Source organism: Schistosoma mansoni, chromosome 4 (assembly GCF_000237925.1).
Source record: "Schistosoma mansoni strain Puerto Rico chromosome 4, complete genome".
Classification (NCBI taxonomy): Eukaryota; Metazoa; Platyhelminthes; class Trematoda; order Strigeidida; family Schistosomatidae; genus Schistosoma; species Schistosoma mansoni.
In genome coordinates this window covers 14,070,671-14,087,234 of record NC_031498.1, presented here as the reverse complement: position 1 = coordinate 14,087,234, position 16,564 = coordinate 14,070,671, and the positions used below count along the sequence as shown (strand labels likewise).

The following is a 16,564-nucleotide window of genomic DNA, read 5'->3' as shown; positions in this document are numbered from 1 at the left end:
TCATTTCGTATGTATTGCATGTATGCAAAATATTCATCGAAACACCAGTCGAACATGGGTTTATATAGGATGTGAATGCCCTCAGTAACGAAGTTACTTGCACAAGACTCATTATATATCTGACGTTAAAGTAAGAATAAATAGCTAAATGTCCTTTTAAACCAAGTTCATGGTTGTCAGGTCAAATAACTAGGTCTAAATGTTGTTATGACAAGAGGTCTTAATCACCTTTCGACACATAAGCATCAGTTCTAGAGAAAAGCTATCATGTGACTACTTAAAAGGCAAACACTGGTCTTCAGTAAACACATCATCTCACATCCTTTGCAGGAGTAAGTGGTTGCACCAAACATTTACTGTAGGTCGGTTTTCATATTTATATAATTACCAAGTATATAGATCTGTCTCAAGTAAACGAATTGGCTCTTCACAGTTCTATGCGATCTACCTTCAGCCGGCAATGCTATAAGCTTCGAAAATATATCCGCACAACACAGAATGTTTATGGCATACAGGTCCACTATTAGAGTAACCAACCCATAAAACTTGCTGTCAAAAGAATTGGCGTCTAAGCCTTTCATCAGGACAATGAAGAGGAGGTTAAACGCGAAGAGACGGTCAGGAGGAAACGAAAAGCAGTCTTCCTGCTCCCCGTTCTCAAATTATAAGTATAAATCTGAATCTTTGAATATATTCACGAACACGTTTTTAAGACTTTATCGAAGCATACGAACTACAGTACCTTTAAACGATGGAGATAACTGTATACAAATTATATCATAGTAGAACAGAAGATGAAAACGAGCGTTGTTTTGTTTAAGTCAGCTACTCATTTTGTACTCTATGGTCCCCAATTATGCAGATTCTTAAACGTCCTCTTATGTTTTTAAATAAATGGATATAGAGGTTTTACAATCAGATGAAAAGTATGAATGTGGAGAGACAGAAGAGGAGTCTTTTGTTGCTGGAACTATATCGGACGCAGTTATCGCACGTTCTTGTTCTCTTGATCTCAAGAACCGTAACCTAAAAGAAATTCCTGATAGAATTTCAGACCTACCAAATCTACAGGTTGGTAATGATTCATAAAAGCTAGAAAAACAATATGTAGAAGTTGTATTTTTCGAATAACAGTCTTAAAGCTATATCACCCAACATATTGACGGCTCTCAGTCAACTTCGTTGGCTAGATTTGCGTGACAATAGCTTAACAAGTATCCCACCTGAAATCAAACGCCTAGAAGAACTTCAGACATTACTTATAGACAATAACAAGATCAAAAGGCTTCCTCTTGAACTTGGTAAATAGTAACATTGTGGCAAATCTTTTAGGTCTGTTAAAAAAGTTGTCTAATCTACATCACAGAAACAATCCAATTGAATTTCCCCCTACTGAAGTATTGAGAAGAGGGACGAAACAAATTTTGAAGTTTCTGCTTGATCATTACTTAGGCTTGATGAATACAGAAACTAACGAAGGTAAGCTTTCGTTCTCTAATATTAAACTTACTTGATGCTGCAAGGTATACGGATACATGATATCGTCATACTACTTTTTTAAACACCTCGTCGCGTTTACCATGAGGTGGACTTTATATTGCGATGAAATATTCGAGAATATAGGGTGTTCTATACGGACCGTTAGTCTTAAGGAACAACAATAGAATACAGATGTCCTGAATTATTCACGTGCTTTTGTTATAAAATCATTTAATAAATCCACATTGACGTTCGGATGATATGAACACCATCACCCATGTCATCCTAAGGTAGGTTTGGAACGAAAGTTTGGTGATCTAAACTACTAATCGTCCTTAAAATAGGAATATTTAAATAGTCCATTGGACAAATTATGGCACTATATATTTTTGAAACAGACTTAACTCGTGTGTTAGATTTTTAGACCTCTCGACAGACAGATTATTTTTAGAAACAACTGACAAATGTGTCTTAATTTACTTGAGAAAACCATATAATTATGAATATCACTTTCATACAAATTTTTGTCACAGATTTTCTGTCATTGGTATTAACAGTAAGTTGCTTTTTGTAGAAAACTAGTCGAGTAACGGAAAAATCTGATGCATTGTGTTTGGTGTTAGTTTGAGAGATTTATCGTGTTAGGTCTATTTCATTATTGAACGCAATCACGGTTTTTACACTGATCTGTTTCTATTTTCAAAAATAGAACTGGTTTATGTTTTTCTGAGCTACGACTTTTGTCTTATATTTTTGATCTTCGTCCCATAAAACTTTACAACTATTTATGTGGTGTTCGTTTCTTTCGATGTTTTCACAAATATTGATTCAACTAACACAGTTAAGGATGGTATGCTTAACTTTTATGATATATCTCAATTTTTAATAGTTGCTCCTTATATTGGATTCTCTCCTATATCATATTGCCATGGTTTTTTGTTTTCACAGATTCCTACGATGTATTTTCTATCCCTAGCATTTTAAATAAGTGGAATGAACCCTATGTACAAGCCAGTTAACAGTCATAATATTTTCCTGTTTATATGAAACACTGTTATCAAATTTTACATCTGTAAGCCTATCTGCCTCACAGTCTTTGGGTTAACTTTTTAAGATATTGATATATAGATTTGCATGGGAAGTACTTCATGGCACCAATGTAAATATGCATAGCAAACTTTAGTGAAGTGCAAAAACTTAGACATTTTTCAGAAAAACTTGGCTATGCGTTGTAATTATCGGACTGAGTTTAATTGTTCAGCGTCAGTGATGTTTCTTTTTCGGTTTTTAAGCACCTAAAATCATAGGCTACAGCAATAATATTTCACAGACTTCCTCTCCGTTCATCCTAACATGGTTATTTTTCTGCCGATTTGCGATTTACCTTTTAGGCTCCAGTTCATCTGAATATAATACAAAGAGTACTGAGATGCCGGAAAACAACAACAATATCAACGTTTTAAAAACAAAACAACTTGTTATGGACGGTATCAACCATGATAACACTGAATTTACTGATTTAATAAATTCTCTGAATAGTGTAAACCTCAAGGATAGACAACCGCTTCACTCTGTAAGAGGCATGCATAATTCCATGGATCTAAATCACAGTGATCTGAATTGTCCTAGGCTTGAACGATCCTATTCTGCTGATGCGTCATTTTCTGGTATTTTACAAAATGAAAACACTAATGACGATTCAGATGAATCAAAGAAGGTAAAAACATTTGATCAGGTTAATGGCCAGTCAAAATTATTAAGCGTCTTGGGAAGTATAATAAATGCAGATGATGATTCGGTTCAGTACCATGGACAAAAAATTAATGGCTCATCCTGCTCACGGGTTTCCAGCAAATCAAAGTTTTACAAAAGGATCCAAAGAGATTATTTAAAGTCTAAACATTACACATCCAAGTCAGATAAGTGAGTTTAATTTTTTAATCAGTGATTAGGTATATTATTATAATAAGTCAACCATGAACTAACGAAAACAGTGTGACTTGAGTACTGAAAGTCTTATTAACTAGAATTATGACTGTGGGGTTTCTACGAATAACAATAGGTTAACGTTTTGCAATGCTATGAAGTTCGACCTTAATAAATGAATAGATTTCAGAAACAATTTTTCAATCTTCGATAAACCAACTAATTTATGACGAAAATTAATTTCTGTCAAAAAAGGAATAAAACAGCGTTTTTTAAGTGAAGTTGTGCTTTCTGAGCTGAATGGTTTTCTCCTTAAACTCTTACTGCATTCTTAGACAACGTGCTTAGTACAAGCTTCTGAATGAAGTAAGCTACTTGAATTCTTATACACATTCATAACAGTTTATCCTGTCAGCTTTAAATTTATTCGGTTATTGTTGACTCATTTCCTATCATTGTCTGCACATTTGTTTCGGTTATCCTTTCAGTTGACGTGATTATTGACCGTATTGTTGTTCATAATAGCTGAATTTTATCTGAGGTTTTTATTGTTAATATTGTCCAGAAAGACAGTATACGGTTCATGAATAAACCAACCAACTTTGAGAACTCAGTTCTACCGAAGCCATTCTACTGTGCTACAAACTGTTAATTATTTTAAGTGGTTGGATGTAATATGCAGGAAATCATTTGAAGAAGTCTCTTGCTAGTTGACACTTTTTGATAAGATGTACCTTCAATCTCAAGTGAGCTGGTTTCTATCTTGGATTTAAACCAACCTTACCTGATGTCACAGTATAATGGTTACCGCTCACCTGTTTAGATGACAACTGATATTCTGTTGGAATGAGATATTTACATTGATTGACCGCTAGGTTTTAATTAATGTCTGGTTTTTCTGGTCCTAAGCAGCAATTGAATTCTATTGACTAAGCCGCAGTAATGCCATCAGGTTAAGAAACCTAACATTATGTGCTTTGCGTTTTGTTGTCAAGACGTTAGGGGCCGAAAAATATTATATTGGTTTGCACACAATAGTCAATCAATCCAAATAAACTACTGTATTTAAATTTATCAATCACTCGCGTTTGCAAATGTCACCCTAAGTAGTTCCCTTTGAATAGCTTTTAATTTTTTAATATGGTTTCAGAAGCTGATAATGGGTTTTCAATTCAAGGTATCTTAAGAGGCCTAAGTGATGTTCATTTTTCAAGTCCAAACAGATAACTTGATTAAGATTATATATATATATATCGGTCTCAATTCACTATCCAAACAACAAGTTTATCGTTTTCAACTACAATAAGTTGTAAAAAAGTTCATTTGGCTGTAAATACGATAAATTCTATAGGAAAAAACTCAATAAATTTATCTTGGGATTTGGATATTCTATAATTTTTATTTTATATACATGACTGTTTCCCCCACTTTTTTAATTATTTCACTATTCTTTTCCCGCGTTTTGTGTACCGTGAAACGTGATCTGTACTAAATAAGATCTTGATTCTTTGAATTTAATACTAATATTATCACCGATTCTAACTATGTTGACATTTGTCTTGTTTTAATTTTGTTTTTCAGTTCGTTGTTATGTAAACTACCTAGTCAGACTAGTCGGCATAGAGCGTTTTTGTTGGAAGATCCACCACAACCGACCTTAGAAAAAATACGTTTAATTTATAAACGAGAACAAAAAAGAAAAGCTCGTAAAGAGTTAATGTTAAAGCGGGCATCACAAATACAGCGCATGAAGTAGGTTATTGTCACAATAAAAATGTACAGTGTAGGTGGAAAAAGATGTCCATAATGATTTTTCAGTTAAATAATTTTTTTTTCATTATGCTTAGAGTAACTGTTTGTCAACATGAGACTATGGTAGAAAAAACCATTGCTTGTAGAAGCAACCAATCAGTGTCTTTAAAAAATTTTTATGTATAACAATTTATCGCAATAGAACTCAAGAGCTGTTCTTTTTTTTCGATCAAAGATTATCAAACATCTTGAAATCGTTATTTTGAAGTCAATCATAATGACAGAAATAAATTTTCGAAGGCATACCTAATATATTTTATTTAATTGAAGCATAAAATAGCTCTGAATCTATTAAGTATAGTTATGTTAACAAAGAGTGAAGGACATATATTTCCTCAAGAAAGAGACCTTGAAAAATCAAGCTGTCAAGTATATACTTTATAACTATGTATATTTACATAAATGTAAGGGATATTTTGTAATGGATAAAAATTTTCCTAGTATGATAACATAGGCGTACTCGTCATTCCGATATTTTTGCATTGAACCTATGGAAATTAATGTGATTGAATTGATGTGTAGTGTATGGTAAGAATGATGTAAATTCGTAAAACCCCATTGGTTAATTGTATTGATTTTGTTAACGAGTTTGAAGTTTTGTGACTATTGACGTTTATTTATCAATACTGAAGTTCAATTTTTGGCTCTTATTCGTCCATTTCGGCTGGTCCGTTGGTGTTGAGCCTTGTCGACCAGTGCATACTTATACCGTGTTTGAAGCAAAGGACTGTAAGAATGTCAGTTGGAATTAACTCTACTGTTTACTGTTGTCATTATTCTGTAAAATTTTCCGTAACTGATTTTCTAAAGACAATTATCCTTTAATTCGATCAGTTGTCGCTGGTGATTTTTTGACAGCAAATGGTATCGTGCATAATCATTAGGTAATTGGTGGATACGTTCGTGAATAATTTTCTAAAGTCAAAAGTTGACCTTCAATATCTCAACCGAGATAGGCATGTTTTTCAAAACACTACTGAAGTAGCATAGTCAACTATGTAATTAAAACTACACCACAATTAAATTCAAAATGTTGGCAAAAGATGTGCAATTTATATTATGAACTAGAATGAGAAGTTAAAGATCACAGTAAAATATCGAAAGGAAGTTGAACCACAGTGTGTATTGCATGTGTTTCAGCATGGTCCTTCGACCGTCAAAACTGGCAAGGAATTTATCTCGTTATTTGTTTACAATTTTTTCCAGTGGCATACAATAGAAATTGTTATTATAACTATCAGCATAGATGAATGATGGCTAGCAGTAGAATACAGAATGCACTTTTCGTACTATTTAGTACTTGTTAGTTGGATGAGACTTGAGTCCTAGACATCATTTGGAAAATTCAAACAACCAAAACAAATGATTTTCACTCTATTTCACAACCCAGCGAATATCCGGACTCAGTAGCTAACTGGATAATGCGATGATGTTTGCGGTAATCAGCACTGAGTTCGGGTAACAAAGTGAACAACAACTCTGTAATGCAGACACATCCGGCTGACGAGCCCCATGTGGGACGAAGTGACACACATTCTGGATTCCACTGCTAGCCACCACTCATCTCTGCTTAAAATCCTTCTGACTTACCGACAATATCGAAACGATCCCTACTGGATGCACATATTCCATAGACTGATCAGTTGCAATCCTAACCACCAATGAAAAGATTCAAACAACCAATACAAATGGATTATCATTATTATGGACAGATTATTAGGCGTTGCACTTTTTCAAATTTACCACTGTAATCATTTGCTTGGCAATTAATCTTATCTTCAATTTTCAAACTACATTATTCACTTTACAAGTTTATGAAATATAGGTTGTATTAGTAAATTTACTGTATCATCTGCAATATCAGTATCTATAATGTGTGAGTCCAATGTATCTTTATTCATAATATTCCCTTATAAAAACTAAAGATTCATCTATCTTATGTCGAAGAATCCGTAATGATCATTGACATCCTCGTAACAACTAGAATAATTTCAGTAGAGATACATCGGACTGTGCAGTTTAGTTTGATTTGGTTTTTAGTTATATAAAAAAATACAAATAAAGTCTTTTTTTAAATGAATAAATCAAAATTATTATGCTAAACATTTCAAATTATACTTGATAAAAGCATTCTATTTTAGAAAATGAATTTTTTTAATTTTCATTTGGTTCAAGAAACGCTAGTTGTATTTCAGACTGGCGTGATGATTATACCCTATATCAAAAGACGAAACTGTATGAATATTTAAAGAAAACATATCAGGAAATCAAAGAAGGTAATTAGATTGTCAAAATTTATGATAATGAGAATAATTGTGCTTTTGTAAACTACTTGGTAATATTAGTGTAAATGAACGTTTCTTAACTTTGTTATAATAATATATGGATTTGATATATTGCTTGAGATTACAATATGACTTAAATGAGTAGTTGAAAAGTACTCATCCAAAACATTTTCTTATTCTATACTTAATAAGTGAAATTTCAATGTCTGGGTGTTTTAGTTGTATAGAAATGGACTGGCCAACTTTATACAAATGCATTCAGATTAAATGACCATATGGCTAAATCTCTTATTTTTGATGCAGTCATCAAGTAGAGTGACTTTAAGCAAGGTTATATCAATGATTTCAATGTTAGCCAGTCTCATATGACTGTTTGAACACAATTATTTTTCTTAAATATTTATTATTCACCAGCGTTTTAGGAAAAATCTGACTGTACATCCCTTCATTTTGAATGTTAAAAAGAGTAAATGTGAAAATTGCATCTAAAAGAATGATGCCTTCGGTGTAAGCTAAGAATATTAAAGTCTAGTTTGTGTGATGGAATAATGTTGTCGAGGTAGCAGATAGTTATTTTGTGAAAGTTAAGACATTAAGACCATTTTTCTCTTTAAGAAGGGGATGAGAAAATATTTACCATACTGTAAATGTTTGTTTAGTCATTTAGTTTTCAGTCGCTGGATTTCTCTGTTACATATTGTGGTGAGTTTGTTTTATTCGGCATTTCAAATAAAGCAACTTCAATAATGAGCAATTCTGAATATCCTTCAGTAGTGTACAGATAATTCGACTAGACCCCTTTCAAGAACTAAAGTCATTTGTGAGTAAACAAAGTGTTAACAATCCACGATTTTAAACAGAGTTTTTGTGACAAAAGCATCTGGATAACATTAATCTGCTTCATATTAAAACTGAAATGTGACATAAAATATCTTCAAATCGTGTGTTTCTTCTAAGTTTGTATAAGTTTCTTGAATATGTTAGATGTATATCTTTCGAGGAAACGCATTTTAACACTGTTTAAAAGGTACTGATGTTATCATTTTATCATTCAACTGATAAAACTTGTTTCTCGTAATGATTTCAATAATCACTGATCACATAATACTAAATATTGTCTAGTATTTATTTTTGGTGTAGATAACGCTTACCATTTAAATGTTTCTGTTGTTTTGTCTAATCATTATGTTCATATATTTCAATTTATATATCTAACAGAAGCTGATCAAAGAATTATCAGTGGACCACTTGATGTAAACAAAGACCATTTAAAGATGATTGATAGTAGTGAGTTGAATAGCTTACGTAAACAACCTATTAAAAAAGAACGTCCTGCTAATTTAGATTCAGATACTGTGCTGCAGTTGGAATTAGCAAGGTATGTAATTTATGTATGTGACTTAAGTTTATCAAAAATCTAAATGTTTTAAATTACTCAAATTACTTTAACTTTCTGGAAAACTAGTAACATATTCATCATAATAAATGAATAAATAAACTAGATTCTGGAAATAATTACAGAATGTTTATTAATTTACAAGCATGATCAAGTTGATACAGTAACCAAATTTATATGTAAAGTAAAGAAATTTAAGGTTAAGTTGTTTGAAAAGATAGAATTCATAAATTGTTTTGAGAAGACATTTATCCTATGAGTTATAATAATTTCAGGCAACGGTTGGGAACAAGTCACTGTTAGTAAGAGGACTAGGACATTCTTTTGATTCATGAATAGTATATCAGGTAGTGATTTCAGTGCTAACACACAGTAATTGTAGTCATCTGCAATTAGGCAAACAACAGAGCACAGAATAACAAACTATAAGTTGCTGTGATAGGTCTGCGGTTATGCAAGTGCTAGGTTGTTTTATGATTTACTATTTTGTATAGATATTATTTAAATTAGTCCAACTAACAAGGTACAATTTAAATGCAAGATATCTGCAGGAAGAGAAGTTTTATAAGTACACTCGGTAATAAAAATGATTAGACGTTTAAAGTCCTTACAATGTCACTGGTAGATGTAAGCACTTTTTGGACTGTTTCAGAATATCGGTAAACACACATACAGACAGATGATGCTTATGACTTTATTTTGTGAACAAATTGTGGCAAGTTATTCTAGGATCTCAAAAATAAACTACTAAAATAGTTCGTTTGGTGAGGAGATTCCGAACGAGACAGTTCTACCAATGATAAGAATTACGATTGACCATAAATAAGTACTTTTTCATACTGGATTGTATCAGTGGACGCAAAAGATAGTTTATTTAATATTTTTAAAAGAAAGGTTAAATTTATTAGAAGTCGCTGCTCCTATATGGGCCAAAGATCACGCCGAATACTTCAGGATTTATATTTTAAGGCGCAGTTATTCCCAATTGTGCGGGTTGTAAATTACCATTGGATAGATTGCAATCTTAGTTTATCCTTTATTCAAACAGTACTGAGAATAAAAGTTCGATATTCTAACAGTCGTAAGACACACAACTTGTATATTGGAATGCGAGGATCATTATTATAGAGGTTATGAAGTATACAACCCAGAAGTCTTCGAGAATTGAAAGTCTGTTTTGGAGACCTATTCCGAGATGGACAAGTTGTAAGAATGCTTGAATCTTAAATCCCCGTTTTACGAAAATTAGATAACACCTTACCGTTTTTGTTGAGATCTAAGAAGAAGGAAGTATTAGCTAAACAAATCCATTCACATTAAGCAATGTCAGTTTCCGAGTTTCATTTTAAGCATCACTGGGCTACCTTATTGGACCTATATTGTTTTGTATATTGTTTAGTTCATATGCTATTTAGAGACCATCTTCATACTTAAAAGACTTAGTTAAGGAAAAGGGATTGCAGGTATCGTTTATAGAAGCCATAAAGACCTGAGAAACTATCTTATATTACCTCGATTGTTACTGCTACGGGATCCGACCACGAGGAGTTTATTTTAGCTGTTTGATGTCAGTGAAGGAGAAATGAATTAGGCTAGGTAAGCAGAGGATCTCTTAACCTATAAAATGTGAATTGTCCAACCTAACTATATGATCTAGGCTACGTTTAGTAAAGAATACATTGGTGAAATTAACATGATAGGTCATATAAGATCTAGCTCTTAGGAAGCCATACTAGAAATTGGTGATAAGTTTTTCAATGAGTAAAAACATGGAAAGTTCATCATCAACAATTTTTCCATCGTCTAAGACATGTTTATGCCACATAGATTATTTAATGGATTCGATTTTCTGTTGTTTTCAAGGTGTATAAGTACGTTTCTCTTAAAGTACTTCACATACTAACGATCAATTAGTTTCAGTGACGTAAAAATTCAAGAAAACCATATATTTTTAATTTTCATATCTACTTTGGGTTCCTAACCTGATAATGAATAGATATTTTATTAAAACCAGGTTGTTCTGTAAGTTTTAAGGCTGACATTATCAAGGCAGCTTAACATAATATAAAATGATATAAAAATTCAACACAATAATCGATATTAAGTAGTATACACATAATGCATTTTTCACTTTTACAGCGACAGTAAGTAGACTCTTATTTTTTATAATCTAGTTCCCCACTAACCGCCCTTCGACATTTTGTGAAATTCATTAAAAATTGCTAAGCAATATGAATGAATGATTAGGTGAATCTATTTTCTTATAGTTTGACTGAATTTAATTGCTTACTCTTTCTAAATGCATGTGTATTTTCGTTATCATAATCAACTTGCAAAAGTTTAGTCATTTTGATATCATAATACAGTGGATGACAGCCATTTTATTTTCAAAGCTTTTTACGATGAGCGTAATGTAAGAATGTAAGATGTGACTGTCTAGAAGAATAAATATTTGCGAAAATATGATTTTCTATATGTCTCTGAATAATTCTTGATGAAACTTCAGTTAGAAAATGTTTATGTATGTTGTACAGAAGAAATGTTCAACGACTGAGACCATTGTATTTATGCAATCGATGGTAAGGCCTTCAAACATCGAATAGAATAATCTTTTATTTGTACGGAGAGAGAAATAGTACTTCCTTCAATGAGTTAAAAAAGGTGACAGCAAATTTCTTCAACGAATACCATTTTCAGTAGTTAATTTGTACATAAATAGTCTACCTACTAAATTATTAGGCAGTAGCATCAAATCGTTTATTTGTTTTTTGTTTGCAACGTCAAGTGGACAGTTTTTTAGTCGTAGTGTGAACTTCACTGAAACAAAAAAACTTGAGTTTAAATCTATTAAGCGCTTTCATATGCTTTTTGTTCAAGATTTACGTGAGATTAATAACCAACAGCTTTTATGTGGTCGATAAGTAAATAATCGACACAAAATAGATCATTTTGAGAGCAATTTTCATTGCTGATCAGCATGAAATGGAAAACATAAAAAGCCATAGAGTATTCAACATTTCTTCTATTGTAGTTTGAGACTCCTAATGGTTCGAATCTCTCAAGGAGTCATGACGACAATTTCGGATTTGATGTACCAACACTTTTATATTGCTATGTAGAAAGTATTTCATTTAACTTATTATTAATTTGCATACGTTATAAGAATAAAAAAGATTTTTAGACCCTTAATCACTAAATTCTTTAAAAAAGGATTTCGTTTAATTTATTTTTTGGTTCGCTTTGTAGTCTCGCGAGAGATGCTTGTTTAACAAAACGAGTTCACGAACATACAAAAGAAATTCTGGAACGTTTTAAACTACCGGTTATTCCAACTCATGATGCTATTAGATCAGAATTGTTAACTGCCAAGAAAAGTATGGATGAAGTAAGCTTTATATATATATATATATATATATATATATATATATATATGGGCTTTAGCGTATAGCTTTCAAATGCTATACATATTTGTTTGTCTTTCATACAAAACTGACTATAAATTCACGTCAACTGAATATCGTTTACTGTTTCTTCCAATTTATTGTGAAGCTTGAATTCAATCAGTTATCAGCAACGTAGAGCCTGACAATCATACATTACTGTTCAAGTTTCTACACTGTATTAGCACGACTAGATGAAATTATCACAATAAGTGTTAGATTAAGAGTTACAGTTTTAGTACTGGTAGTACCTGAAATATCTAAGCATTGACAATATAATTTAAAAAGAAATCATAAATTCGATGGATATCAAATATAAGATAACTTTCAAGCTTGAAATCTAAAAGTAATAAAAGAGTTGATTCATCTAGGCTATTGTTGCCGATAATGTAGATTCATTCCTTTGTTTATTTATCCTGTGAAATATTGTTTCAAAGGAATAGTGATTAAACTATGGTGCCATACTGACCCCCCAACATGTCGAGTTCGTTATCAGATTATGTAATTTAGCAGTTTCTTACACTTTTAGGCTAACTCTATGTAATCTAACTAATATTTTATTGTACTGTCGACTACTTTACCATGAGTCTATAAAAAGTAGATAAAGGGTACCTACCAAAAATCTAATAACAAATTTACTCATTTCCAAAGTATTTATTGTTCCAATGATTATTTAATTAAGCTTACAACTAAAAGTATCACAAAATATATATGCAATATTCCCCCAAAAACTTGAATTTGTGAACATTACTGTAAAGAATTAAAAGTTATAAATATTACATTACTTATTTGACAAAATACAAAAACTTTCAATTAAACTAGTGTCACTCTTGACATATTAGACTGATGATTGGATCTAAAATTTGTCCATGATGGCAAATGAGTTGAAATGTTTCACACACATCATAATTGATAAATGAGAAGAAAAATACTGCAATGATATAATAAGATAATAGTCGTTATAAAATAAGTACAATTCATGAATTCGCATTAAAATATTTAGAATGTCATACATTGAAACAAAAACTAGATTTGATATAATTCAAAGATGAAAAATGGCAAAATTCAAACATAAAAATATATAAACATAAAGGAAACGAGAGTCATAGTAATGAAATTCTTATTACAAACTGTTTTCATAATGAAGTAGCTTTATATGTGTGAGGACGGTTCACAGGTAAAGTTGAGGAAGCTTTAAGATGCTTAGAAGGAGCCGAACATATTCCAGTCAATCAGATTTTGGAAGAATATTCCAGAATCACTACGTGTAGCACTCCTATTGGACAATGTTAGTAACCCCCTGTGTGCGGATTAGATAACTGAAATGATGATTTCGTTTTTACAAAAAACTATAAATACCTGAACGTTTTTTACCATAATTGTCACTGTTGGGAAATACATTCCTACTTACTAGTCTTCTGTTTTCTCTCTTGTGACGTCGCTGGTTCGATCGTTCGAGTAATCTAATAGTACGCGGCATATCAAGAACCAAAGCTCTAGATATAACAATATGTGATCTATAAATAATACTTGAATAAGACGCATTCAGTTTTTTTCCAAAAAGCCGTAAATTTATGCCTAAAGATTATGATCTTTATGAAATTGATGGACATTTTTCAGCTTAGATGTTATTACCAAGGCTTGACTTGATAATTTCAAATAGATTACTCTTAATAAAAACGATAGATTTGTAATATTCCAATGAGTAGAAAAATTTAATTTGTAATTTTTCTGCCGTTACGTGACTCAGTGTAAGCCATTCCTCTTCAGAGAAGTATAAAAATTACATGATGTGTATCTATTTAATCATATATGACAACTAATTTTAGTGTGTCCAATGATAGTGAAATTCCAAGGCGCATTTTGGTAAAATTCATCACTGACTAATTGAGTCAATAACCTGTAGTCTCGTTATAAAGCATTGTAATGAACAAGAACACGAATGGGGACAATCGCATGCATTTAATCACAAATTACAAGCTATCTTACTAAAATCTGATAACAATATAGTGAAAAGTTAATTTGCAAAATAACAATCAATTGTCTCAATCTTGACCATTCCTTCTGTAAATCTCAGTCCATCTTCTCTGATTCCATTGTTCATGCATTTTCATACCGATTGCGCTTCGTTTCTGTTCTTTTCTTATCGATCTTCTGCAAAAGCACATTCTATGCCTGACCATCACCATATACTACTTATATGGATACAAGTAACCCACACCACAGTATTTGCATTATTAATATCCTCGATAAGGAGCTTTATTTATTAGTTGTAATTCGGTCAATTTGACATGCACATTGTAGTCTGGTACACTGAGCTGTATAGTATTTTGGAGAAATGTTAATTTAACACATGTTTACCAGTTCATCTTAAAAATTACATACAAGATATTTTAAAATTGATGATTACATATAGAGGTGTACTTTATTAAGTTTTACTATGTACCAACTCTAAGCTGTATACATGTTGACAATAACTGAAATTACAACATAATTAAATGTTTATTATTAATATCTGTAATTGATTTATTTTTTTAATTTTATTTTAATAATGATTTCAGGCTATTCGATTACACAGACGTGTACAACAAAGACTCGAGACATTAAGATATTTTCATGGATCAAATCGACGAGATTTATGGTGATACATTAATATTGCAATAAATATCCTTCTTTCCTTTCACATATTACCTTTTTTTCCCTAAATGTTACACATGTATTCATTATAGTTTAGTAAATAATAAACAATCTTTCTATTAAAGTTTTCTTTAAAAGAAATACCTGTCTAATCTATTGAATCATTTCATATGATTTTGTTTAAATCTGTATAGATCATTTTTGTTTCCAAATTTTAAATATTCAGCTAGTGCTTGATCTTCTTATTTGTTAACTCGTTGAATATAAACTTGAATGCTTTATGAATCCTACTTAACCAATGAAACTTAAGTATTCTTCAATATACAAAAATATTCTTTTTGTGATATTTTTACTTGTGGTGTATCTATTGAAAGTAAAAGATAAGGAAGTGATTACATTGCGAATGAATTTTAGAGGTGACTGATTTACATAAATCAACAAAGTGCTCGTTTTATGTTAATTTAACAACTTAAAGACAAAATGATTTGAGTTTTTGTTGTCAGCTGGGAGTTTACTAAGAACTAGAAATGAATCGACAGATATTTGGCATCAAAACTGTGTAGTAATGTTCATATTTGACACTTAATACGATTAGACACAAGGACCTCAGCTGTCGTAATTGACAGATTAAATAAAATTGTAAATATGGTGGACTACATTTTAACCGCCCTGATATGTCACAATATAATCAAATCTTGGAAATTCAATCCATAGATTAAAATTTCACTTTCAGTTTGAAAATGACAGTAGTCTAGGTAGCCTGTGTAACTCCTAGCAATCCTGACCTCTAAGTTGGTCCAACATTCTTTCAAAAGAGTAGACAGATGGAACGTCAATCACCTGTTGAGGTAATGAATTCTATTTGTTTATGATTCAATAAGAAAGTCTATAGACAGCTGAAAAGTAATTTACTCTAGGCTTGTGAACGTTTTTTGGAGTGTACTTGTAAGTTCTCTGTTTTAGAAGACAAAAAAAGAGAGCATATCGGATGAAAGTTTATCACTAAGTACTTTAAAGCTGTGATCAAGTCTCCTTTGGTTCGTCATTGTGACAATGAAAATAGTTTGAGTTTAGCTGGTCGAGCATCATACAGGATCTTAGCTATTTCGGGGATCAGCTTAGTCGTCATTTTTTGAACTTTTTCCGATGGCTCACTGTCTCTTTTTAGGCAGTGGCTAGCCGCTTTAATCCAGTACCCGAGTTTGGGACGAACGGATACTGTATACAGTCATAAAAGTTTCAACATCGACACGCCTTATGGTTCTACGTATTGACCACAGGATTTTAAAACCTCTGATGGCTATTACACGGTAGTGTGCGGTAGTTTTTAAGTCTTGGTTAACGATAAATCTTAAGGCATTGTGTGTCTGTACAACAGGTATCTCCCTGTTGTTCACCGTGCATATATCTGTACCTTGGTGACCAATATGCATCATAATCCACTTGAAAGCATTTATCGGTAACTGCCAGATTTTAGATCAACCAGAATGTTTCTTCAAGTCATTTTGGAGCTCCAAACTATCACCTTTACCTTGTATCACTCTCCATGTCTTGACATCGTCAGCATATAACAAGACTGATGATGATAG

The 16,564-nt window shown here is 31.9% G+C and overlaps 1 protein-coding gene across 1 annotated transcript; it reads left to right on the top strand.

Annotated features, from left to right (window-relative positions):
- Positions 1 to 894: 894 nt before the first annotated feature.
- Smp_150870 (putative leucine-rich repeat-containing protein) lies at positions 895 to 15,318 on the top strand (the record flags this gene model as incomplete). The annotated part of the gene is made up of 9 exons (XM_018796907.1): positions 895 to 1,071; positions 1,112 to 1,301; positions 1,333 to 1,479; positions 2,871 to 3,402; positions 4,987 to 5,157; positions 7,393 to 7,493; positions 8,643 to 8,880; positions 12,145 to 12,283; positions 14,900 to 15,318. The coding sequence occupies 9 exons, from the start codon at positions 895 to 897 to the stop codon at positions 14,981 to 14,983; spliced, it is 1,779 nt and encodes a 592-aa protein (XP_018652002.1). The 3' UTR covers positions 14,984 to 15,318.
- Positions 15,319 to 16,564: the final 1,246 nt, after the last annotated feature.